Source organism: Acomys russatus, chromosome 5 (assembly GCF_903995435.1).
Source record: "Acomys russatus chromosome 5, mAcoRus1.1, whole genome shotgun sequence".
NCBI classification, from domain to species: Eukaryota; Metazoa; Chordata; class Mammalia; order Rodentia; family Muridae; genus Acomys; species Acomys russatus.
Genome location: NC_067141.1, coordinates 9,813,440 through 9,840,008, shown reverse-complemented (window position 1 = coordinate 9,840,008; position 26,569 = coordinate 9,813,440). Strand labels below are relative to the sequence as shown.

The following is a 26,569-nucleotide window of genomic DNA, read 5'->3' as shown; positions in this document are numbered from 1 at the left end:
AAACCACCACTAACAACAACAACAACAACAAGAATGAAAAAAAGGGAAAAGAAAGGAAGGAAGGGAGGAAGAAAGGAGAGAAGAATGCCTCCCACATGCTCATAGGATACTCTGGTGGAGGAAATGCCCTGACTGAGGGTTCCTCTTCCCAGCTGTGTCTGGCTTTGTGTCAAGTTAGCAGAAACTATGGCACTCCCACAACAGCTATCAGCCAGCAACAACTGCTCAGTTAGGGCTGGAGGCAGGTGAGCTCCTCCCTTATCTATTACGTAATTTTGGCAAGCTTGATCTTGTGCAGGTCTAATGCGGGCAGCTGAGCCTCCCTCCGCGAGAGCAGCTGCCAATTGCCTTATCACACAGCCAGGAACACAGTAAGACCCCGGGGAAGTGATTTAACGCTATCGTTTCTTCCTCCCACCCCACTCCCCTCCTACTGCCTGCTGCTTTTTAGCAAACACTGAAAGGATCTCTTGTGTAAGGGAAAGGCAACCTATTTCTCTTTCATACAGGCTTTCATACACAAGGTGTTGATATTTAACCGTCTGATGCTGCACGTTCTTGTTGCATTGGTGAAGGGCTTGTCGCTGTATTCCAGGAACTAAAGGTGAGCGCATCCAGAAGACAAGCTATTTAAACAAAAGCATAAGCATGAGAATTTTAGGAATTCTCGTCAGCGGTGTTACGTTCATTAATTTGGGGCTGCTACGGGGAGGCACAACACCACAGATAAATAAAGTCTGTGCTGAATTTTGGGGGAAAACACAGAATTTTAGATGTCAAAGCAAGACCATTTTAAACCATGACTCTAAAACCTATAAATTCATGATAAAAATGAGAACTGGTGGCACTTTTGTGGCCATGTTTTGTACTGTTTTTGAGGTAGCATCTTGGGGTCCAGGTGACATTAAACTGGCTATCTAGCTAAAGCGACCCTAAACGCCGGCTCCTTCTGCCTCTACTTCCTAAGTTCTAAGATTGCAGGTTGGTGCCATCCTGTCTGATTCATGTAGTGCTGGGGGCAGAACCAGTGCTTGCTAAACAAATACTTTGCCAACTGAGCCACACCCCCAAGTCCTGATGGCTTTTTGTTAAATGAAATTTGGTGTATGAAACACATGACCTGTGTCCAAAGTGTTATTTTATTTTTTAGGGCTCAAATCCAGACCCTTGGAGCTGTCAGGCAGGAGCTTTGCTTCGGATCTCTATGCTCAACCCTTGTAAATCATTTAAAAAACTTAAAATTTCTTAGACTTATTTTATTTTGTGTGTATGAGTGCTGTGCCTGCATATATGTATGTATGCATGTATGCATGTATGTATGTATGCATGTATGCATGTATGTATGTATGTACATGTACCACATCGAAGCTTCATGACCACGTGGTGACAGAGGCCAGAAGATGGCACTGGATTTCCTTGAACTGGAGTTACAGATGGTTGTAAGCCACCTTGTGGGTGCTGAGAACTGAACCCCAGTTCTCTGAAAGAGAATACAGTAAGTACTCTTAAATGCTAAGCAATCTCTCCATCCCCTTTGAAAATCTTATGAAAGAGACCTCCAAGTCAGGTGTGGTAGCACACGCCCATAATCTCAGCACTTGAGAAGGCAGAGGCATGTGGATCTCTGAGAGCTCGAGGCCAGCGTGGTTTACAAATCCAGGCCAGGACAGCCACGTCTACATAGAGAAACCCTGTCTTAAGGAGAGAGAAGGGGGGGGGGGCGGGGAGGTTGATCTAACTTTACTCTTTTCTTTCCCTGCAAACCACTACTGAGAAGAATAAAGACAAATACCAATCCCTACTCAGACCTGAAGAGCCTCAATAGATAGATAGTAGTCAGCAAAGCAAAACAAGGAAAGGGATTGAGAGAAAGATAAAGGGCATAGGAATGAAATAATGACTAATGTAATAAGGAGACTTCCCCGTTTAATGAAGGAGGTTAGCCACAGGAGGGATGCACAATTATGCATAAAAGTTTCCTACCAATCATTGGTCACTAAGGAGTTGCCCTGTGCAGGTTACTCAGAGGATCCCAGAGGGAAGAGACAGCTGCAGCTTGAGAGTCCAACAGAGGGTTCAGCAGCTAACCAGCATTTCCACTGAAATCCCAAAGAGACAAACCAGGGGACAAAGCCTACCCCAGGATTAAAGCGAACAACCCAGGACCAACGGCAAAACAGCCTGACCAAGCACACAGAACCATGGCTCTGAGGGCGAAGGGGAGCCAACGGTAAATAATCAAGTGCAAGCAAGAACACACTCAACACTGCTAGCGGGGAGTAGCTACGCCAAGCCTTTTCAACGTGAGAGTCACAAGGCCGATACAAGTAAAACAAAACATGAAGGTCTGCAAATAGAGGAAAGAGATGCTACCTGTAACAAGAGGGGGAAAAAAAAATCAAAGCTACAGACTGTCTTGATGCCCATTATATAGGTTAAAAGAAGATAAAGAAACATAAACACAAGAAGTGAACAGACAGGAAGCATCGACATGGAAACTAAAGCTCTAACAACAACAAAAAACCAACTAAAACTGAAAGGAACTTCTGCAATTAAACACTCATCACCTCACCCTGCCTCAGAGGCAGAATAGACACAGCCAAATAAGAAATTAGTGAAAATGAAGACCAGTCTAGAGACAGTCCCGTAAACTGAATCAAGAAGTGGAAAAGCCCAGAATAAAACAAGGCCGGCTACCTAAAGCTTATGATACAATAACGAACTGCCTAACACAGAACCGGAAGGGAGGACGTAGGGGGATATGGACATGGGGAAAGCCAATTTTCATTGAACCCAGAAAGAAAACTGCAAATGAAGTAAACACAAGCACATCACAGTCAAATTGCTTGAAAACAAAACACAAAGAAAAAGTCTCCAAACTGTCAAATATAACAACGCACGGTATTTAGGACAGTGGCAATGACAGCAGGAACAGCGGAGCCCACAAGACAATATAGAGACAGCCTCAAAAAACGCTACAAGAAACTGACAACCTTGAATTCTGTATCTGCCAAAACAGCTTTGAAAGTGAAATCAAAATAAAGACAACTGCAAGAAAGTAAGAGCCAGCAGAATTCATTCCCAGCAAACTCTATACAAGAAATGTTAAAGGGAATTCTTCAAGCATGAAAGATACAATCCCCAGACAGAAAAATCAAATCTGAAAGAAACAATACAAAATGTTAAGAAAATGAAAATATTTACAAAGACTATCAATTGGCTTAATTTTTTGACATCCAAGGGAAAAAATTATTGGAATGTTTTATGGGACGTACAATTTAAAACAAAATCGAGGGTAATTTACCAAAGTCTAAAAAGGTAAAGGAATATATGCGATCTTAGGTTTTTACATTGCACGTGGGGAGCTGTGATACCAACCTAAGAATGATGGTGGTTAGCAAAAATACACTGTGATGTCTAGAGAAACCACTAAAATATATGAGAAGTATAGGTTAAAAGGAGATAAATGAGAATATCAACAGGTATATTTGACGAATCTAAGAGGCTATAGTAAAAGAAGGAGAGAGAATAGATGGAAAAAATAAAACTCAAATAGTAGATAATGTTTTTAACCTACAATAGACATTTTGCATTAACTGTAAATGTATTAGCATTTCTAATTAATTACAGAGACTGGCCAGATGAATAAAATTAAAAGAAAGAACTGTATGCTGTTTATAAGAAACATCTTTATGACAGGCGTGGTCATGCACGCCTTTAATCCCAGCACTCAGGGAGGCAGAGGCAGGCAAGATCACTGTGAGTTCAAGGCCAGCCTGCTCTACAAAGTGAGTCCAGGACAGCCAAGGCTACACAGAGAGACCCTGTCTCAAAAACAAAATAACAACAACAACAACAAAAAGAGAAAAGAAGCATCTTTAAAAATAAAAAGAGAGAAGCAAAGGAATGTTGAGATTAAAAGGATAAAAATTACGTTTTGCATAGATATTAGTCTCTAGTAGGGAACACAGAAATATATTAATGTTAGATAAACTTCAAAATGAGGCATTTTACAAAGAAAAATGGAAATTTTGTTAGTTTTATCAGGTTAATTCATCAGGAGGCAAAAGTGATGCATTAAGTAGAAATACATTGACATATAAACATATACATCATTTATGGGGGAAAGGAGTGATAGCAAAAAAAAATATAGTTAAAAGCAACACTCGTGAGATTGGGAGTGTCAGTCCAATTTGTGTTTCTACAATGTAATACTAGGGACTGGGTAATTGGTTAATAAACAAAACTGTTTTCTGGGAGGTCCAGTGGAAGTGCTCCTGCATTTACATCCACTATGGATTATGCTCCATCGTTCCAAGGAGAGGAAAGACAGGAAAGCAAGGAACTGAGCTAACAGCTTGGCGCTCTCTAACAGCCGGCGTGAGGGCGAAGTCTTGTTTCCTGAGCATCTCCCATCCAGCCCACCTCCTAATACTGTTACACTGGAGACTAAGTTTCCAACACATACTTATTGGGAATGTATTCAAAGTATAGCAGGGGAAAAGCATAAAAATATAAAATGGCACAAAAGGAAACACGAGAAATGTTGGCAGCGGTAAGACAAAATAACAATTATCTCAAAAGCAATAAGAAAACAGCCTAGGGGTTCTAGTTGCCCTCTTCTGATGAAGAGCGCCCGCCTTCACTTAAAAGGGTGCGCTGAAGAACGGGCTCATTGGAGTTTCAATAGCTCAGTCCACTTGCACTGGTGTATTTGGCACTCTGCACCCACCAAACAGAAACTGCTCACTATGTTCAAGCTATGCTTATTTACTCTTAAGATTCATTATATATGGCCACACAGAAAATGATAATCATAATTATGTGAATGGAATAAACTGTAGTTTCTTTTTTAAAATCTCAATACAATGAAGCTACTTTTACACTTTCGTTGCAGCTATATTAACGATTAGGTAACCGATACACAGAAAGGGAAGTAACCTGTCCACGTTTGCGTAGCTAGTTAATAGCACACTAGCACTGTGGACCTTGACATTCTGAACCTGAAGATAACAGCACTAACCACTGGGCTATTCTGCTTCTTGTGCAGGTGAAGGATTTCCTCTCCCCCATTTAGAGGAACTTTAATCCAGCAACGTGGCTGCTCTGGCAAGGGATCACATCCAAAGACCTTCTAGGTCTCTGTGATCTGGCTGAAATGCAAGCACGCCCTTAATACACATCTTTAATCTTAAACAATGAAGGTGAGGTTAGTTTACAGAAGGCATCAGCCATGTTTAAACGTGACGGTGTCTAGACTGAGTCAGAGATAGGATATGCCCAACTCTCACAAGTACAAGGCAGGCAGGAAAGAGAGGCTACTTAAGAGCATCTCTCTCTCTCTCTCTCTCTCTCTCTCTCTCTCTCTCTCTCTGTGTGTGTGTGTGTGTGTGTGTGTGTGTGTGTGTGTGTGTACTGGGAGCTTCTTACTGGGACAGTTTTACAGAGACAGGTTGCAGAGAGAACAAGCTAGGCACAGGTGAAGACAGAACAAGCCAGAGAATGAGAAGAAGGCAGAAGATTAAAACATATTGCCAGAATTAGTTTGCAGGCAGGCAGAGCAATTCAGTGAAAAGCTAAGAGAAGTCAGTTTGAATCAGTCAGCTTGGAGAGGAGTTTAGGCCAGAACAGTTGAGTTAAACCAGCCAGCAAGAGTTCAGAAAGAGGTTAAAAAAAAAAAAAGGCTTGAGAATAGCTTTCATCCAATCCACAGATCTGAGGAAACAAAAACATTTACATTCCCCAATATGCAGTGTATGTGTACATACATGTATGTATATTCATGTATATATGTGTGTGTATACGTGTATATCATAATAGTAAAAAAGATGTAGAGTAATTGAAATGTCAATTGAATCACAGCAGGTTAATAGAAAATATAAATAGGATCCAGCTGCAAGCTCACAGACAAATGATATTTGCCTCTGATAAACGTGTCACTGGAAAAAACTAGAGTCTCTTCCTAACAGGAAAACCATCTGACTGGGAAGGGCGTGGCCAGAAGATGTCTCAGTTGGTAAGGTATCAGCTGTGCGAGCATGAGAACCTACTCCATCCCAGCCCTCAAGTAAAAAGCCAGTTGTAACAGGGCACACTTGTAATTCCAGTGCTGCAGGGGCAGAAGGCTCCCTGGTGCCTCTGTGCCAGTCACTAAGAGATTACTGAACTCCAGGTTCAGTGCGAGATCTAATCTCAAAAGCTAGGGTGGATAGCACCTAGGGAAAATGCAACCTCTGGCCTCCTCAACGCACATGTGTGTGGTATGTATGTATGTATGTATGTATGTATGTATATGTAACCATGTATACAAACTCACACAGCTAAAATAAATAACCAATACACTACATTATTAAAATTAAACTGTAAATACCAGACATTACAGAGAATATTTCTGTGCTTTAAATGGGAAATGACCTTCTAAAGAAGAATAATGCTACACAGGAGGAAAATGGCAGATCTAACTATATGAAAACCAAAACTTGTGTGCAATAACAGAAGTTACAAAGAAACTCCAAAGCTAATCATGGACATATAGACAGCATCTGTAATATGTGAAAAGTGTAACACCTATCATAGTGGATACCTAGCTCATGACCAGAAAGCAGAGAAAAAACAGGACATAAACTTTCACACCTCTTCCCACCCACCATCCCAAGATGAGATTCACAGCCGGGTGGTGGTGGCACATGCTTGTAATCCCAGCACTCGGGAGGCAGAGGCAGGTGGATCTCTGTGAATTGGAGGCCAGCCTGGTCTACAGAGTGAGACCAGGACAGCCAAGGCTACACAGAGAAACCCTGTCTTGAGGGGGAAAAAAGTCCTTCTCTTCCAGTCCTAGGTGCATGAGCAGCTGGTTACCGTGCAGACATGGCCAAGTCCAAGGACCACACCACACACAACCAGTCCCACAAATGGCACAGAAATGGTATCAAGAAAACCCAGTCACAAAGATGCGAATCTCATAAGGAGGTTGACCCCAAGTTCCTGAGGAACATGGGCTTTGCCAAGAAGCACAACAAGGAAAGGTCTGAAGAAAATGCAGGCAAAGAACACAAAGGCAAAGAATGAGTGTGCAGAAGCCATTAAAGCCCTTGTGAAGCCTAAGGCCGTTAAGCCCAAGACACCAAAAGGCCCCAGCCGCCAACTCAGCCGGCTTGCTTTCATCCTCATTCCAAGCCTGGGAAGAAGATTCGAAGCTACATGGCCAAGGGTCATAGGCTCTGCCAACCACATCCCAAGGTTCAAACCAAGGCAGAGGCCGCAGCTCCAGCTAAGGCCCAGGCTGCAGCCCCAGCTCAGGCTCCCAAAGCTGCCCAGGCCCCTGTGAAGGCCCCATAGACAAGGCTTCTGCCAATGTGAAGACGGATGGATGGTGTGACACACCTACCTGCACACTATTTACAGATGACCAGTGCCCTATGCTGTTTTTACAAATAAACCTGAGGCAAGATCTGTTAAAAAAAAAAAAGAAAAGAAAGAGAGAAAGAAAGAAAGAAAGAAAGAAAGAAAGAAAGAAAGAAAGAAAGAAAGGATAAGATTCACTTCTCCCTAGGACACACATCCTGAAGGTTCCATTAGCCTCCCACAACAGCGCCACCAGTTGGGGACAAGTACTCAATCACATGAGCCTTTGGGTTGGGGGTAGTCATTTCACTTTCAAACCATGTCATCCACCAAGCACAGAGCACTCCTGCATATCAAGAAGAGCAAACTCATGGTCCAGTTGAAGCGTGAGCTTCTACTGAAGACAAAATGTGTACAGCTGAGAAGATGCTCAATACTGAACAGAGGGAAACGAAAAGCAAATGCTACATTCATTCCCCACCAGACATATCAGACAGTTACATCCTGCATAGGAGCTGGAGATGGCTCGGGGGGTCAAGAGTGCTTGCGGCTCTTGCAGAGGACCTGAGCTCAGTTCCCAGTACAAGTCGGGTGGCCTCACAACTGTCTTTACCCCAGCTCCAAGGGACTAGCTGTTCTCCATCACCAGGCACCTGCACACATGTAGCCTCTACTTGTAAGAGAAAATACATACTCATAAGATAAAATAACAAAAAGAAGCCAATTTAATACCCAGCACTAGACAAAAACAGCCATCTTCATATCTTCAGCTGGTAACATGTAAAAAAAAATATATATATATATATATTTGACCGTTTTGAGTGGACAGGTTGTCAATGTACAGATAAATATAAAATACATGTGGGATTTGATCCAGAAGAGTCCACTGTGAAAGTTTCTTAGGCAGCTATATTGCATAGCTGCTTGTCATAGAAAAAAATGAAAATATTCTAAAATTCTGTGCCTAGACTAATAAATTGGAGATCCATACAGCCAGTAGAAAGAATCAGGCATAATTTACATACATGGAAAACATCTTCAGGACAAAGAATGTAGAGAAAATTAACCTGTCCATACAAAGTAACCCTTGTGGGGATATCAGGGGCTGAGAGTGATGCCAAGACAGGTCCTTTCTCCAGTCTAGGCTGGCAACTCACTATGTGACCAAATCTGGACGCACATTCGTGGCAATCCTCCTGCCTCAGCCTCTCAAGTTACTGAGATTACAGGCGTGCTGCCCTATGCTTGGCTCGTGTATGTGTGTTATATAAAAGCATATATTAAAATGTTTACATTTGAGAAGTGAAAGGAGTGATCCTGATAGAGACGGTAGAAGGATCCGGGAGCACTTCAACTTTCTTTGGGAGGAAATGCATTCCTTCCACCACACACACACACCTTACCATCCTTCCCAGCATATATCAGATCAAATATTCTAATAGCTGTAACTCTGGGATAGCCACATGCAATGTTTTCATCACATGTGTCATAAAAATGTACCTTGTTTTTAGAAGATTTTGAAGTGAGTCTTTTAATAGTGACAATATATTCTCTCCATGTTCATAATGCAAGCCATCTTCAGAGCGGACAGTTTGAGTTTTGATCTGTTTCACTGTCCTTAGATGTGTGGAAAATAGCAATGAAAGCGTTACAGGGGAGGACTTTTACTCCTCTTTGCCTCAATATACCCAACACCAACAACAACAACAATCTGCCAGAACTCTAGGTCAAGGGGCCAATGTACCACACTGCTCCTCGAGGAACGCCATGACCATCTTCTAACTCCACCTGCAACCTCTGATGATGCCCCTAGTGGTGATTTGAATGAAAATGGCCCCATAGGTTCATAGGGAGTGGCACTATTTGAAAGGATTAGGAGGTGTGGCCTTGTTGGAGTAGGTGTGGCCTTGTTTGGGGAAGTGTGTCACTGGGGGTGGGATTTGAGGTTGTAAAAGCCCAAGCCAGGCCCAGTGGCGCTCTCTTTCTCTCTCTTCCTGCTGCCTGGGACTCCTCATACAGAACTCTCAGCTCCTTCTCCAGCACCATGTCCGCCTGCACGTCGCCATGCTTCCCACCATGATGATAATGGACTAAACATCTGAAACTGTAAGCCAGTTAAATGGTCAGTTTTAATAAAAGTTGCCTTGGCCATGGTGTCTCCTCACAGCAAGAGAACACTAAGAAGTTGGTACCAAGCAGCAGGGTATTGCTGTTGCAGGACCAACTATGTTGCTTGAACACTTGAAGCAGGGCTTTGTGGGTCATACTAGTAGGATCCTGGAAAGCAGTGGTGCCGAAAGCAGTGTAAATTAATTGTGACAGCCTGGCTCAAGAAGTTTCCAAGAAGAATATGAGTAAGTGGCCTGGAGACTGTTCTTGTAATGTTTTGATAAAGAAAGTGGTTGTTTTCTGCCCTCATCCAAAAAAATTAAAAAAAAAATCTGTCTGAGGCTAAATTGAAGGGTTGTGGATTAATAGATTTATCAGAGTAGATTTCCAGGCACCCCAGTGTCAACTCTGTCCTGTGGTTATTAGTGGCCACACTTATGCAGATTTATAATGAAAGGGAGCAAACTGAGCAAGGAAAAATGCAAAATGTACAGTTTGAAGAGAAAAAGAGCTCCAGAAAATGAAATGGAACTAAGTCCAATGGTCAAGGAGATAAATAGTTTATAGAGAAAAACCTCATGCTAAATGGAATAAGACCAAGACAAGACCTCACCCAGCTAAGCTTCCAACTTGTAGAAAGGAATTATGGGAAAGCTTAAGCTGTGAAGGAAACCATCAATAACAGACAGCTGTCACAAATATAATGGAGCCAGAGGAACCAGAGCGCCATATTCCAGCCCTAGCAGAACTCAGCAGCTTCGGCCACATGGCCCTGGAGTTAGAGTCAAGGATACAAGAAAGGAGTTAGAGAATCTCCCCTTATGACTAAGGAAAGCCACTGAGGCCAGGCGTGTGTCAGGGGTGTCCCTGCAGAGAGGCCCAGAGAAGCCAATGCAGGAAGCTTTGAAGGAGAAGCCTGGATTTTATTTGAGACCCCAAGATGTTGGAGATGCCAGAGTCATAGAACACCTGCCATGGAAAGCTGCAGACTAGGTGTGGAACCAGCCCAAGAGAGAAAAGTGAGTTTCAGTCAATAAGGCTGAAATTAGGAAAGCTGACGAACACTTTGCCATTAGACGTGGAGATGCAGAGTTTGGGGTCTACCCTGCTGGCTTTCGTTCTTGTCCTGGTCCAGCATTTCCTCAATATGGTCACTTTTGGAATGGCAATGTGTATTGTGTGCCACTTTACATTAGAAGTATGCGATCTACTTTTTGGTATCAATATTATAGGGGTTACAGCTAAGAGACTGCCTTGGGTCTCAGAGGAGACTTTAAACTTTGGACTTTTAAACAGTGTTGAGACTGTGATAGACTATGGGGACTTTTGAAGTTGGACTAACTGCGATTTGCATTGGGATCTGGCTACAGGCCTACAGGGCCAGGGAGTGGCATGCGGTTAGAATAAAAATGGCCCCCAAAGGCTCATAGGAAAGGATTAGGTGATGTGGCCTTGCTGGAGGAAGTGTGTCACTGGGGGGTGGTCTTTGAGGTTGTAAAAGCCAATCAAGGCCCAGTGGCTTTCTCTCCCTTCCTGCTGCCTGTGTATCAGAGGTAGAGCTCTCAGCTCCTTCTCCAGCACTGTGTGTGCCTGCGTGCCGCCATGCTTCCCACCATGATGACAATGGACTAAAGCTCTGAACCTGTAAGCCAGCCCCAGTGAAATGTCTTCTTTATAAAGGTTGCCTTGGTCATGGTGTCTCTTCCCAGCCATGGAACACTGACCAAAACATCCTTTCCGACCTAAATTGTAATCAGAATACTAGCCTTTCACTTTTCTTAAATGTTTTACGTTATGTAAAATGCAAAAAGATTGATTTGAGGCACATTTCTGCTTCAAATAATGCTGTAGCAATCACCAAAGAAACACCAGGGTCACATTCCGAACTCTTGGAGGTGGGGGGTTGCATGCACGTGTGTGTGCGCATGACTATGTGTGTATGTGTGTACATGTGTCTGTGTTCTGTGACAGGAGACATCCATGTTGATTATGTGTCATGCATAAGAATCATGCATCCTCACTATAAAATGATTTCAATTGTAAGTAGCATTAAGAAAAAACACCAAAACTACGCTATCTAGTCTTGTTATCACCATCCCTGCCCAAGGAGAACACCCTTCAGGTTCCCTGTGGGCCTCTACAGGGATTCTGTCATAGCTATAAGAACAGATTGAATGTATCACATCACCACATGAAATCATTATCACGAGCACTGCTGGCGACTGTCTTGTCACTTAGCAATAGTTGTCTGATGTCTTCAAATCAAGAGAGAGTTAGCTGGAATAGCCAACATCAATGGAGGCTCATGTCCCTTACTGCTCCTAGAAAGCTGTGCTCATCTGCATGCACTGTCGTCTTGCTGTTCTCAGAGGCACGGCTTGTATTTCTACAGAAGTCACACACCGAAAGGTAGATGGGTTCCTTGTGTTTTCCTCAGAGCTCTGTTCATAGCCCTTGCCCATTTTTCTATTGAGGGCTGCTTCACTTTTCCTATTGATCAGTAAGAGCTCTCGGAATATGAAAGGCATTAAGCTCTTCACTCTCTGACTGAGGGTATCACTTCCTGCCTGAGTGCTTCCAAGACTCAGTCATCTAACACATGGCGAGTGACACATAGGCACTAAAGCTCTTCCCCCGTTAGCTCCCCCTTCCTATAGCCGCCATATATACATTAGGTCAGTTAAAGTTTACCTACATGTACCAGCATTTTCTCAGCGATTTCTTTCAACCCTAAGCTTTCTAACCAGTAATAATCAACATGACTGTATCCTGTTAAATATATATATATTTTTTTTTTCTCCATCCTATGGTCCTGAGTGGTGCACACCTCCTATTATTATTATTATCACCCTGGTTTGGGGGCGTCTTTCACTGCCTTATATCACACCTCAGTCACAGAAAGGATGGGAAGTGGGCATGCGGGAGGAAGCTCATCGAACGGGAAGGTGAACAACTCAAAATAGCTTCAGGAAGCGCCTGAAACTGACCAGATTCGCTAGGCCCCCTCCCTGCCAGAGTAAGCCATAAAAGCTGAGAGTCCCCCCCCCCATCCCTCCCTTCCCCCCCACCCATCCCTCCCTCCCCCCACCCCCCACCCCCGCCCGCCTCCCACCTCAGACGCCTCAGACGCCTCAGACAAGGGAGCTGAACTGCAAAGAAGATTCTGAGGCCAGACCAACTACCCACAAGAAGCAGAACCTAGCCAAGCTGCCTGGAAGAGGTGTAGACCAACTGGGGCACCTGGAAAGGGCGCTCTCCAACCTGTTGAGTCGCCCATAGGCAGTGGAACATGCTCCAGGTTCCTGGACTTTGTGAGCTGTCACCCATGCTCAGGTGGGCTTTGGTGATGCAGCTGTCTGTGAGTCAGGTGTGCTCCTGTAAGTGACCACAGTGCAACTCGTTGGTTCTCCAAGCTGGACTCCGGTGGTCTCTGTACTTTGGTCTGTCGTGGGCTCCCTATCTGAGTTGAGTAGACATGAGTGTTGCGCACCTCCTCAGGAAGAACTCTGTCACACAACACGGGGGAGGAAGAGATGAGCTTGAACACCAATTATATGCCGTCCTAGGTGAGGTCACGCGTTACATCAACTCACACTTAGAGCACTCTCCATGGGTAAGATCGCATCCTTTATCCCTGAGTCAGGGATAAAGGATGATGCCCATCCTTCTACAGGGTGGGATGGTGCTTTAGGCCTCTCTGGGCATCTGGTGGAGGGCATACAAAATGTGGTATACAAATCGGATTGCATTTTCAGAGTTGGAGGAAGAGAAGCCAAACACTTTGTTAAAAAAAAAAAACAAACAAAACAAACAAACCAAAAAAAAAAAACCAGTGTGTTCACGCAGGGTACAGCTCTCCCTGATTACAAATAGATTCATCAAGAATCACAACAGCATCGCACTTAATTGTCAAAGCCATTAATGACAAGCAACATGAGAAACTAAGCAGGATTCCAGTCATATGTAGATAGCTCTGCGGCGGCGAGAACAAGTGCTCAGGACGAGGTGGAATGAGTTGCCACATGGCAGGACAAAAGTCACACGGGCGCACACACACTGTGAGTCCATTCATGTTGAGTCAAAAACTTATGTTTGAGAAGCCAGGGGGGGCCATGGAAGTAGGCTTGGCAGGTAGGGGCTGCTGTGGGCAGCTGCACAACCATGAACAGGACATTTCTCTTTGTGTATGTTATTTTGGGATTGAACTAAATGGAATTTCTGGTTTTGTAGGTCAAAACAGTCAAATGCCAACCATTTCACATGGCTAAAACTCCCATTTCAATGGAAACATACCTTTAAACATGCTGGCAAGGCAGGAAGGAGCATTCAGCATTGGCCAGCAGAGTCCCAGCTTTCTGGAAACGGACCTAAGCAACCCTATCGAGCCTGATCCTGCTTTCTGCGTATCCGTTTCCGGTAGAAACTGTAATGCCAGCCCCCAGCTTCTATGGAGCCACTTGTGAGGAAGCTGTCCTCAGGCTTCCCTGTAGCTTCTACCGACAGCATCCTCTCACTCAGTCCCCAGCACCTCATCAAAGTCCCCCAACCATCACGGTTCTGGCTGAGCAAGAGGAGTTGTCTGTAAGCAGAGTTTGTAGTCCTTCCATGCATAGCGCCAAGGCGATCGTTTTTTAAAGAAGTAATATTACAAAGATAATTTTTATATTTACAAACGCTGTCCCAGAAAAATAGAAGTGCCAAGCTTTTTAAGCCTTATGTGGCTCATAAAAGGCATCATCTTTATAACTAACTGAAATAACTGTATCTACCAGTTCTGAAACTGATGGTCGCTTTTTGTCATCTCCCTGTGGGAAAGTACCATCAATTCTGAGAATTCTGGGCACAGCTATCTCTCACAGTGGCCAATAATATTTCAAACAGAAGCACTACTTGTCAGCCAATCGAGAAGATGCACTCCCAGGACAAGAAGAGACGCTCAGGGACACTTACTTTTGCACGCACAGGTGAAGGCTGTGGGGGCGTTTGACGGAGAAAGCTCCTGGATATGGCTCTAACTGAACTACATGACTCTGAAGGTAATAGGAACAGACTGTCCTCTTTAACATGTTGCCTGATACAGTTGTACTGGTGAAATGTCTGAGCCACTGCCTTAGGGGTTGCTATTTCAAAGGGCTCATAGGTTAAGACCCCATTAAAAAGCCACTGGGCTGAGCTCTCCACTCCATCAGGTAGCAAGACCCCAGAGCAAGCTGTGAGAGCTGGGCTCACTGTGCTTAGGGAAAACTGACACTCTGGGCAGGCTACAGGAAATCCCATGAAACACACTTAAAGGGCTTTATCCTTTGCTAGAAATCCCATACTAAGTAATTTATAATAAGGATACTACTAGCAGCAGGATGTGGTGGCACAGGTCTTTAATCCCAGCACTCAGGGAGGCAGAGGCACGTGGACTGCTGTGAGTTCAAGGCCAGCCCGGTCTACAATGTGAGTCCAGGACAGCCAAGGCTACACAGAGAAACCCTGCCTTGAAAACAAAACGAAAGTATGCTATTAGCTATCTGCAGTGTTTCCCTTTACATTACAGATTTGTTTTAATAAAGGAGAGTGATGCCATTAGCTTTTTTTGATCACCTGCAATGAGATAAACACTATCTCACTCAATAAACGCAAGCCTGATATTCATGAATCTGTTCTTATTAAACAGATGAGAACACAGAGCTTTAAGCTGGATAAATGATTTGCCCAAAGCCTCACACACTTATGAGGAGCAAAATTGGTTTATAAACTCAGGCAATCTAAGGCTAAAGGCCACAGTGATACAACTCCACTACAGCGCCGTGCACAGACACTACATGTCTATAGTGAGGGTTAATGACAGCGAGGAGAGGAGAAGACAGTTAGTTGCACCTGCTGTAAGCACTGAAAGCACCTATTCTAATCAAATGCAGTGAGCTATTATCTCCACTTCTCATATAAAGCATCCGAGGCTCAGAGATCCAAAGCCATTTGCTGATTAGCGCCAGAGCGAAAATTCAAACATGGACTCTTACAGCTCCGGAGCCCGTGGCCTTCCATTATACCACGGTGCCTCCAGTACACCCTTTGAAACGTGTTATAAATGGCAACAAAACTACCGCAGGTATGCGATCACAGAGTAGACCGGTGCTGCCGTAGATAGCCAACCCCAACGTCTGAGTTAGCAGAGGACGGCCTCCTGTCCTACAGATCACTTGCAACAGCGTGAGTCTTCATGGCAGCCATCTTGGTGGCCCTATCTTAAAGCAATCCATAGGGCATGCAGCTTCATGCTCTCCCTAAGGAAGCTCATGCTGCCTCGACCCAGTGCTCCATGAGCAAGGGTCCTTGCCTGTCCTCATTCAATCCCTAAGCATAGCCAGAGAAGGCAGTATTTTTTTCCATATGGCCAAGAAGGAAACAGCAGAGGAGACAATACTCACGTGTTAGAAGTTCCTAAGGCCTAGTGAATACAAAAAAAAAAAAAAAAATGTCTGCTCAAAATACAGACAGCAGCATTTCTTTTTCATGTCTGTCTGCAGGTTATGAAGAGCTGAACCGGACTGTGGGTAACTGTCCAGGAGGTCATCAGACCACCCTTGAAAGCAGCTCCTTTCTGTGCTGATGCAGCACAGGCAGACTTCTAGGGACACGACCACCAGACGTCAGCTCAGCAGGTGACAATCGTGCTCATGGAGGGTCACATGGGGAGCAAATAAGAGAGGCACACGTACACTTTACTGCTCTGTGGTGAAGCTGAGCCACGCACTACTACCCACGGAAGTGAACAAGACCTGTGTGACCAATAGCATGGTCCCTTAACACCACTGAGCAAACATCTAAGCAGATGGCTCCTTGTTTCATAACGTCACAGCCAGGCTGCAGAGATGGCATGGCCTGCAAGCACGAGGTCCTGAATTTGATCTCCAGAGCCCAGGTTAAAAAAACAAACAAAAGCTAGGCATAGTGGCACATGCCTGTATTCCCAGCAGTGGCAAGATCAAGACAGGTATATATCCATGGACTCACTAGCCAGCTAGTCTAGCCTACTTGGAAAGTTCCAGGCTAGTAAGAGACACAGTTGTTTTTTTTTTTGTTTTTGTTTTTGTTTTTGTTTTTTAAGTGAACAGTGCCTAAGGAACAAAACCGAAGGCTGACCTCTGGCCTGCAAACACACAGACACACAAACATGTAGACACACAGGCACACACACCAATAAAGACAGACAGACAGACAGACACACACACACACACACACACACACACACCCCTACCTACAGGGCCTCCTTCCATTCTTATCCTAGGCTCATTTCCTGTCAGAAAACACCCCACCTTGTCCATGAAGCCTACAGCTGGTGAGCTGTTCCCTCATCCAACTGTGTCTCCAGGCTGCCAGGCCTCTACTCTGCAGGAATGTCCTTGAGCCCAGGCCTGCCTCATACACCTGGCACTGGATGCTTAGGTGAGCAGTCAGCTCTGGGCAGCATTCCCTGACATCTATCCCCACCTTCTCATAATTCCCGAGGTTAATTATTTCTCCTTTGCAGTAATCTGAGCATTTTGCACAAGCAACCACAACTAGCTAAATGTCATATGTGATGTATATGCCTGTATATGGGACGTGCTTATGGGAGTGCAGGTGGCAGCAGAGATTTGAAGAAGGCATGACATGTCCTGGGGTTAGACTTAAAGATGTTTGTGAGATGCTCAATGTGGGTCCTCTATAAAAGTAGTAAGTACTGGTGACCTGTGAGGCATCTCTCCGGCCCCAAGATGCGATAGCGTTTCCTGCTACCTCACAGGTGGCATTCATATTGGCAATACTAAAAGTTACTAGAATATTGGCACTAGCAAACCTGGTGCCCAGGAGCTCAGAACTGGTGAGCAAAGTCCAGACCTTACTGGCCTTTGTAGAAACACTTACTGATTGTCTCCTGGAGTCCTGGGTGACAATTTGTCCCAATCTCAGGGTAAGATCAATAGGGTCCTTGAGGCTCATAAGCATCAGAGCACTAGCTGTAGCCTCAAAGATGGACGTGGCCCTCTTAAGTTCCTTACACATGGAGTTCCCATGCACATCTTCCCCTCTGTTAAGCCAAAATTGATCAGCAGCCCCAGTAGTCACTGTTTACTGTTGTTCTTCTATTATTGTTGTCGTGGTTTACTTGGTTAAGTTTTGAAGCAGGGCTGCCCCCAAAGGCACTGAGAATGAGACTGTCTGCAAACCGTCCTCTCTATGTCTTAAATGCACAAATCTTAAACACCATGCTTATTAGCAAAGGGCTGTACCTCAAGAGTCGGCAAGGGAAAGCTTACATGCCCGCGGGCCCAAAGCATATTTCCTCAGCCCTTATTTAAAGTCTACAGGGAGTAGTCTGTGGATCAGCTGAGGTGACATGCCTGCTTCCAGGCAGGGAAGTGTGACCGGGGACAGGCATATCTCCAGGAGAGATGGCTCTAGAGAAGTGTTTCTCAACCTTTCTTGGGGGTCACATATCAAATATCCTGCATACCATATAATTATATTACAATTAATAGCAGTAGTAAAATTGTGAGTTAGCAACAAAAATTTATGGTTTGGGGGCGGGGCATGGATCAGCATAACACGAGGAACTGTACTAAAGGGTTTCAGCATCAGGAAGGTTAAGAACCACTACTCTAGATATGAGCTAGCAGAGAGGGGAGATGCTCTCTCTGGTCTAAAACTAGCCTCTCATTCTAGAAAATAGGGCGGATATGCCAACTGCAAGTGGGAGGTGAACTACATTGTTGCCCGGAGGGACTTCTGGAATACTCCAGAGTGGAGACCACCATGATCATAGCTGTGGAACTGCACTCAGTCTGCTACTCACCACAGTGCTGCCAAAAGGAAGAAGAGAACTTCCTCGCCAAGGCTAGCCTCTGCCAAGGCACCAGAAGCTCATCGGAGGAAACAAGGGGTCATCTGTGTCCCCGATCCTCCTAGGCTCTCCCGGAAGCTATTATCTGCCCAAACTGCCAGCCTCAGCTTGCCTCCAGTGCCAATCTGATCTTTGTAGGTAACATCTGCAATTTCATATGAAACTCAAGAATCACACCAAAATGCTTTCAGTGTCCATACGTGTTTTGCGGTGTCAGGTGATTGCACATCCCCCCACTGAATGACACAGGAGGGGACTTTGGAGAAATGACTGAAGGTGTTTTGTTTTGTTCTACATAACATTCTTGGAAGAAGCCAGACACAAATAAACAAAATCTGGCAAGTTATCTAATTCACTACACGAGCCATTGTATATTTGTAAACATCTCATAAGTGTTTGGAAGAATGTCTGAAGGGAAATGTGAAAACATATAAATATTTTGTTGAATGTGGTTAGACCCTTTTAAAGCAAGTATTCCTGAAAGCAACTGAAGCACAGAGCCTAAAAGCATATTCCAATTTATTCCTGATTTTTTTTTTTTTTTTTTTTTTTTGCACAGCCATTCCCCCCACCAAATGTTAGACTCTGCCTTGCACTAAACACTAGTCTATCATTTCTACCACATACTATTGAATAGGGTTTTAACCTATCTGGCAGTGGGAAACTGCCCCCATGCAATCACCCAGCAGCCAGTCCTTGGGATGCTTACTGCAAAGGTAGAGTGCTGGAATGAGAGAAGGGGAAAGGGCTTGCTTGTTTCCAAATGCATCAAGACCCAACTGAAGTTCCTGCTCCTTGCTCCTAGTGAATAACACTAGTGTTCAGTCAGAAGGGGGAGGGGTTGCCCACATCTGGGGAGCTCCAAGTCTTTTCTGATGCTATGAATGAATCCTCAGGGTGAATTTAATCCCTAGTTTAAACACATGTGTGCGTGTGCACGCACGCACACATACATGCACAAAAATAATTTTAAAGCATCACTTTCCATGTGTATACCTCGAGGTGCAGAAGTGGTCTTTGATACAACACACCTGCCCACTTACCATGGTTGGGGTAGAAATTCAAAAGGGGGCTTCTTGTTTATCTTGATGGGACACACACACACATACACACACACACACACACACACACACACACACACACACACACACACACACCAAAACCCCAGCAAATTCCAGAAAGTCCTTGCAACTTTAATATTTAAAAGCCAGCCATGAGTAAGAAGGAGAAAACCTAATCTACTCCTGGAGGGACAAGTGCAGATGTGTCAGACTTGGTAACAGGCACTTAAGGCTGCCTACTAGGTGGGTTTGAACTACAGAGACTAGAGAGATGAGAAAGCTCCCTGTGGTGGGCCTTAGGACCAGTGAGAGGCAGTCCCAGGTGCCTGAGGAAGCGTAGACATCTCTGAAGGAATTGGACCAGGCTCCCTTCTTTTTTGGAAATGGCTATTCCCAGGTACAACCTGGACAGTTCAATGCTACCCCGTTAAGGGCTTCTGCCCCTCACAAGAAGACACCCACATGTGAAAGGAGCTCCTGGTGCTCCCAGCCCCGCAGCTTGCTGCAGCTCCTGACATGCCCAACCCTCCATGGCAACAGTTTTCCAGTCAGAGAAGTAACGCAGACACCTCTTGGGAAGATGCTTTGTAGGGCTGTCAGCTCAAGAGCCAGGGACATCCAAGGAGACCTAGGCTGACCCTAGATGCCCAGACACAGCATGGGGTGGGGGAAGATGCGGACAAAAGCCAAAACTGTCATCATCAGCTTCAACAGATCACGGGAGAAAGAAACTTCCCTTAGGGCACGGGCCAGGCTGCCCATCCTGGTCTTAAGGAGCAGCCTAAAATCTCAGGGACAGGTGTATAGGGCTGGCGAAAGACTCAGATTTGGGGCACCAGAGCCAGAAGCAGCTGGACTTGTTTCCAGACTAGGGGCTACTACACGGAGACACGTCCCAGTCCCAGCCAGGCATGCTCGGATCACTGTGCACCAAGGATCCCAAGAAAAGGAGAGGGCTTCTTTTGATCCCGCAGGGAACACTCAAGGAAGGAACGTTGAACCCAGGCCCCCGCGGGAGGCAACATCACAAACAAAGTTGGGGCTCCCAGGGGATGGGTCTTTGGATCCCCACCCGCGGTGCACCACTACTTACACGAAGACCCCAAAGAGCAGGGCTCGCACCCCGATCTCGATGGCCAGCTCCCGCATTGTGCAGCCGGAGTAGCTCCCGCAACGGCAGCTGACGCTGTCCGTGGCTCCCAGGGCTCGGCCGGAGCGGTTCGCCAGAGCCTGGGCGGTGAGGGAGGCTCGCTGCAGGCCCCGGGCGGGGGTGGGAGGCGGGCGCTAGGTGGGGGCGGCGTGGAGGGCTCAGCCCCAACCTCCGGTTCTGGGCTCCTGGACACCCAGACACTCAGACACTGCACTGCCTCTTCGGGTTCCTCCACTCGCGATTGCGCCGATCCGGGGCGCCTCCGGGACTTCCTGATCACTTGTGCTCAGTGCCGTTTCCTTGTCCTGGGCTTATGCCCGGCGCCTAGGACCGGCTAGGGGAAGCCTGGGGAAGCCCCGCTGTCATTGCTGCCGCCTCCTGGCGCGCTGCGCGGCTTCCCAGCTGCAGGTCGGTCCCTAGGCTCGGCGCCCAGCAACACGCTCTGCCGGCGGCCGGCCGTGGCGCGCCTCCTCTCCAGCCGGCGGCGGTGACTCCTGCTCTTCTCTGCTCTTTCCTCACAGGCCCGCACGTGGGCATGAAGTAGATGGGCGCTTTGGGGATTCTATCACACTTAGGGCAGTCTTGGTATCCTCTGGCTCTGCTTGAGAGCGCTTCTTCTTTCCTGATTTCTGGCCTCCCTACACGTTACCAACCTCAAATTCTTTGTTTTCTCACCCCAGACTCTAGGACGTTCCCATTAGATTGCTCCCAATCTTTGCTTTCTCTCAGAAGGTCTCAGACCTGCATACAGAGACCTTGATGCTGACTGAGGGCAACAGTGAACCTGGGTCTCCTCCCCCATAGTGCGGCGTAGTATCTGGGGACCCGCCTCTCTTTTTCCGCCCTCACCTCATTAACATCACTCCCCCAACTCACCCACCCCCCAGGCCGACCCAGGTGGTTTTGGGCTCCTGTGCTTTGCATGTAAAAAGCAGTTCCCTAAGCACACCTGCCGGCACCGCGGCGGGCCAATCATTAAGCAGCTGGGCAACTAGTAGAAGAGGTAGCCTCAGCCTCAGCCAAAACTTCAAGTATAAATAAATGGTGGCCTGGGGGTGGCGACTCCAAGCTTGAGGCCAGGTAGGTCTTTGCTTTGCTTTCCCATCGCCTGTAGAAGTTATTAAGCATAGTCGTGTGGCTGCCTCTGGGGAACTTGGACTTTTCCTCGATTTTAGGAAAGACCACACCAGGATGTTGTGAATTAGAAGTTGGCCCCTGGTCCTGGGGAGCTACAACTCCAACTTGGACCAAAGTAGTAGTAGGTAGAAAACAGGCCTTGGGAGGAAAGCTTTGGACATCGGCAAAGAGTAAGCAGATCCTGTTCCCAAGGGCACATGCCAGACCTCCGACAGCTGAGCCTAGTGCCTCAGGGAGGGATCCAGGCTATGTGGAACAGAGACCATCCCAGCAATTGAAGACCCAGGAGCCCGTGTCTGCTTTGTCCATGGTGTGCCCTGGCACCCCGTGAGTGTGTAGCAAGTATTACTAAACACACAAACGCGTCAGTGACTGTATAGATACTCAGGCACACGGGAGACCGGAGAGGTCGTGGAAGGAGAGGAAATGGCGCTGTCTCCTCTGTGACTTGGGCCTAGCAATTACTATGAAGGCAGGTCTCCTCCCACAGCTTGACAAAGTGGCACAGGAGACCCAAGGTGAACTCCGGTGGCCTACGGCTGAGTCTGTGGGGACAGCTGTGTTCTGGGTGGGGTGCTAACAAGAATAGATGTTGAGGCATCACTGAACCTGTAAGCATCAACTGAACAGCTGTGCAAAGTGGGGTGCTGGACACCAGGATCCATAACCCATCTCCACCCTGGAGAAGAAGGGTTCTACCAATCACACAGAGGAGCGAGACAAGGTTAGGTGGGTGGTGGGGACCTCCCTGTGGCGGTCCTGCTCGCCAGGGTCTGTAATGGAGATCATAAAATGTGAACCTTATGATTATGTTTGTTGTGCTTGTTGCCTGTTTGAGGCACTGTCTTGTGTAGCTCACACTGACCTCAAGCTCTCTATGTAGCTCACGTCATGACAAACATATTTTTTCATCTCTTATTTGTAATAGAGTTACCTGGAGAGAAAAGTTGAGATGGCATGTGACTTTGTTGCTATAGTCATTAAGAAGTGACTTTGAGCCAAAAGAGAAGTGTAAGCATCAAAGCAGCCACAAACCCTTTGATCTGTTACGGTGTCCTGTCTGCAAGATACGCTGGCCAATGGTAGCACAGACGCTTGTGGGAGTAATCAACCAATATCTGACTTGACTTAAGGGCCACACCACGAGATGGAACATGCACCTGTCACTGCTTGGGTGACCAAGAACCTGAGACTAGATAGCCCAGGGTCCTAGGGCAAAACCAAATACTACCGTTATTTAAAAAGAAAAAAAAAGTAGCAGTAAGATGACTCCTAATGACATTCTCCTATGCTGATATAGTACCTTGGTCATCCATCATTAGAGAAACTTCCTCCTGCAGCAGATGAGAGCAAATATTATAGAGACAGATATTATGCAGAGAATGAGACTGAGGAACGCTCAGCCCTAAGTGGGATGTCTCCATCAATCCTTTGCCCCTCCCCTCAAGGTTCAGAGAACCCTAGGGAAGAAAAAACAGAAAAGATGCAAGATCCAGGGGGGATGGAAGACACCAAGAAAACCAGGCCCTCTAAATCAACATGATCAAAGCTCATATAAACTCACAGACACTGAGGCAGCTCGCACAGGGCCAGCACGAGTCTCCATCAGGTCCTTGGCCCATATATACATTACGGCTTCCTGTCTGGTGTGGTTATGGGATTCCCGAGTATGTGAACTAGTTGGCCTTGGTTTCTTGTTCCTTCTCTTGGGCTTTTTCCTGCTTTGTTTCTTGTTCTTCTCTTGGGCTGTTTTCCTGCCATTTGTCTGTTTTGTCCAACTCTAATGTGTTAGTTTTTGTTTTACCACTTTATGTTTTATTTTCTTGTTATCCCTTGGAAGCCTGTTTGTTTTCTAATAAGAGAAAAAAAGAGGGTGGTTCCAAATGGGTGGGAAGATTGGGAGGAGCTGGGAAGAGTAGAGAGATGGGAAACTGTAATCAGGATATTTTATGTGAGAAAAAAAATCTAATTTTCAATGAAAGGGGGAAATAAAGTGACTTTAAAGGACAAAGCTTCAAAGACCAGCCTGATTCAAGCCTCACTCCTCATGTGAGGCTTGAATGAATGCTGTGTCTTGTCATCTAAGACTTCTGTGCAGACTGTCCACCCTGGGACGGGAATGTCCATCCCCTTTGAGAGAGCCTGTCTACCCTTCAGACAGCTCCATTGAAAACCCTGCCTTGGAGGGCTACCCTGAAGCCTCTGCAGACATCCTGCTGGCTCTGGTCCCCTGTGCAGCCACTGAGGCCAGAGCAGCCTCATAGCAAGCAACAGGTGTTTCAACCTAAATTTGTTTAAGAAAGAAAATTATCAAAAGGTCCTATCAGCTTCGGGTCCCGCTTCATTTAGAGCGCAAACAACGTTATCAGGACTTGATTTCTTTCCCAGATTTCAGCTGTAGCTGCCCTGTAGTGACTTATTTAAAATTCTGACACTTCAAGAATTCTGGTACTCGGGTTCAGTTTGGGAGTCAGACCCCTACCTTGATCCCATGACTCCCAACAGAAGTGTCACTACTGAATGGTTCTTTCTTCAAACCTTGAACCAATCATCATGGCCAGAAAATCACGATGGATTGCTTGTCCCAGGCCTGGACCACTAGCTTCATCCCACAGCCCCAGACTGTGAATAAGGCCAAGGTGAATCCATGCGTGTTTGATGAGGTAGTGAGCAGCCTTCTTTGCCATGACCATGCAGACCGAAGGCAAGTGGGCGCTTCTCTGTGTTCTAGCCAACCAGTGGTACCTAGTAAAGAGATGTGTTCTGGGTGCTCTCTGATAGGCTGCCTAGTGCCTGCCTTTGTCAATACTGACTTTAGGGAAGACTGAAGCAAAGCTGGGATGGCTTTTCTGCAGCCTGTCTTCAGCTGCTCGGTCCCTGTCACTTTGGCCCTCAGCACCTTGTCATCTGCCCTAGTGGTCTCTGTACGCTTAAGGCTATTGTGTAATTCCAGTGCCGAATTCTGCACACACACATACCCATATCTTGTTACAATCCTTGTTCTGAGAATCTCCTGTCTCAATGTTGTGTAAACTCTGCTCCCCAATTGGCTCCTGATATGCCAATAAAGCAGCTTACACCCAATTGCTGAGCAGGAGAGAAAGAGGGCTGGACTTCCTGCCAGCCAGGGGAGGAGGAATTAGATGAGGAAGTAGGGGACTCAGCCGTGGGAGAGGTCCAAGAGACATTAGAAAGGAGCTGGAACAGGGAAAGCTACAAAGTGCAAGCATCACTGGAATACTCACTGGCATAGCCAGGTTCAGAGAGAAACTGAGAAACAAACACAGTTATGTAAAAATAACTTGAACAGATTTCTTCTTCCACATCCCCAAGTTTTATGGTGAAAGAAGACTCTAGTCACACACATTATATAAACCTGGACCATGGCTTCTCAGTGTTCTCCCTCCCCTCCGCCCTCCCCCCTCTCTCTGTCTCTGTCTCTTTCTCTCTCTGTCTCTGTCTGTCTGTCTGTCTGTCTGTCTGTCTCTCTCTCTCACACACACATACACACACACACACACATACACACACACACACATCACTTGAGTCAGGTCCCTCTTGAAGGGTAGCCCTGCTCTTTCTCTTCTAAAGAGGACTGTAGATGACACCCTCAATGCTTCAGAGCCCACAGAGCAGGCATCCACCCCCATTGTTTGTATACAGCTGGCTCAGGCAACTGTGCAGCTGTGAGCATTTGCCAAGCAAGTAAACTCCGGAAGAGCAGTGCTGCTGCGCCATCAGATAAATGGTGGACAAACATGGAGAGCATGGGCAGGGTAGAGAAAGCCACTGACTGGTGTCCTCAAGACCAGTCCTGGCAGCCTTATTGGGTCTTCATAAGTCTACAATGGGTTGTAAGGCATTCTAAAGAAGAGAGAAGCCTGGTCTGGGCTGCTAACAGGCCCAGAAATTCTCTGCTATGAGAAACGAAATGACATATTCCTGAAGTATGACTGAACACTGGAGCCGTAAAGGGCGAGGCTGGTCTTTACAAAAATCCCTCCAGACCTGGACACTTGAGGGACACAGCTTCTTCCCCTAGTGCTTTCTGACTGCACACATCTTCCAGATGACCCCTTCCAGGCCCCTTCACGTGTGAGTTCACTCCAGTATTTCACACTAAGCTTACAGACACATTGAGGAAACCAGCCTGCCCACTCCACACTTACATGGCTGTTATGCTCATCTTTTACAGCTTTCAGCAGAACTGTCCGGCATGATGACCCCAATAAAGGCCTTGGAGCTAGCCTCCAAGCCCAAATCCACTTCCTAAGACCAAAAGTTACAACTTCTTAGCATCACACTCCCAACAGTTCCCCCTTTGTGTGTGAGTGGCACCTGCTTCACTGCTCTCAGAGTGGATCCCAGCAACAGGCAGCCAGCACAGCCAGCCTCACTGACAAGGTCCCACAAACCCTGCCTTTCTCTTGGGGTGTCCTGGCGTGCCTAAAACAGCAAGGATCCAAGAGAAATGTCAAGCGAGTCATCAACTTTAAGCTCTGATCATCCACTTGACACCACTAGGGATGTAGGATTCATCTGAGGCTTGTTCTGTTCCGAGAGAGATCTACTGTTTGAGTAGAAATAGATTTGCCTGAAGCCAAGCTCCATGGGTCTGGATTATGCTTCGGAGACAGCACAGAGTAAGTGCAATGTCTAGCCTTCTACACGGCAGACCTTTAACTACAGCTAAGGGGGTTAGGCAAGGAGTGGTGGAGATGATGGTCTCTCTCCCTAGCTAAGAGCTCTCTAGCCTTCACTCTACCTGCTTCCCAGCAGTAATATATAGAAGACCTCTGAGACCTTAGCATCAGACATGCCACTGCTGTGCGTAAAGCAAAATCCCACGTGATAAAAAGCAGTTATCCCACTTACAGGAACAGGGGTGAGACA

The 26,569-nt window shown here is 46.2% G+C and overlaps 1 protein-coding gene across 2 annotated transcripts in view; it reads right to left on the bottom strand.

The window, feature by feature from the left end:
- Plpp4 (phospholipid phosphatase 4) overlaps window positions 1–21,204 on the bottom strand; it is a 129,665-nt gene extending 108,461 nt beyond the window's left edge. The window contains exon 1 of one of the 2 annotated variants that reach the window (XM_051147004.1): window positions 20,483–21,204. In XM_051147004.1, coding sequence (XP_051002961.1) covers window positions 20,483–20,538 — 56 coding nt within the window. In that variant the 5' untranslated portion in view covers window positions 20,539–21,204. The remainder of the gene's footprint in view (window positions 1–20,482) is intronic. The other variant, XM_051147003.1, reaches the window with a different exon arrangement.
- Window positions 21,205–26,569: the final 5,365 nt, after the last annotated feature.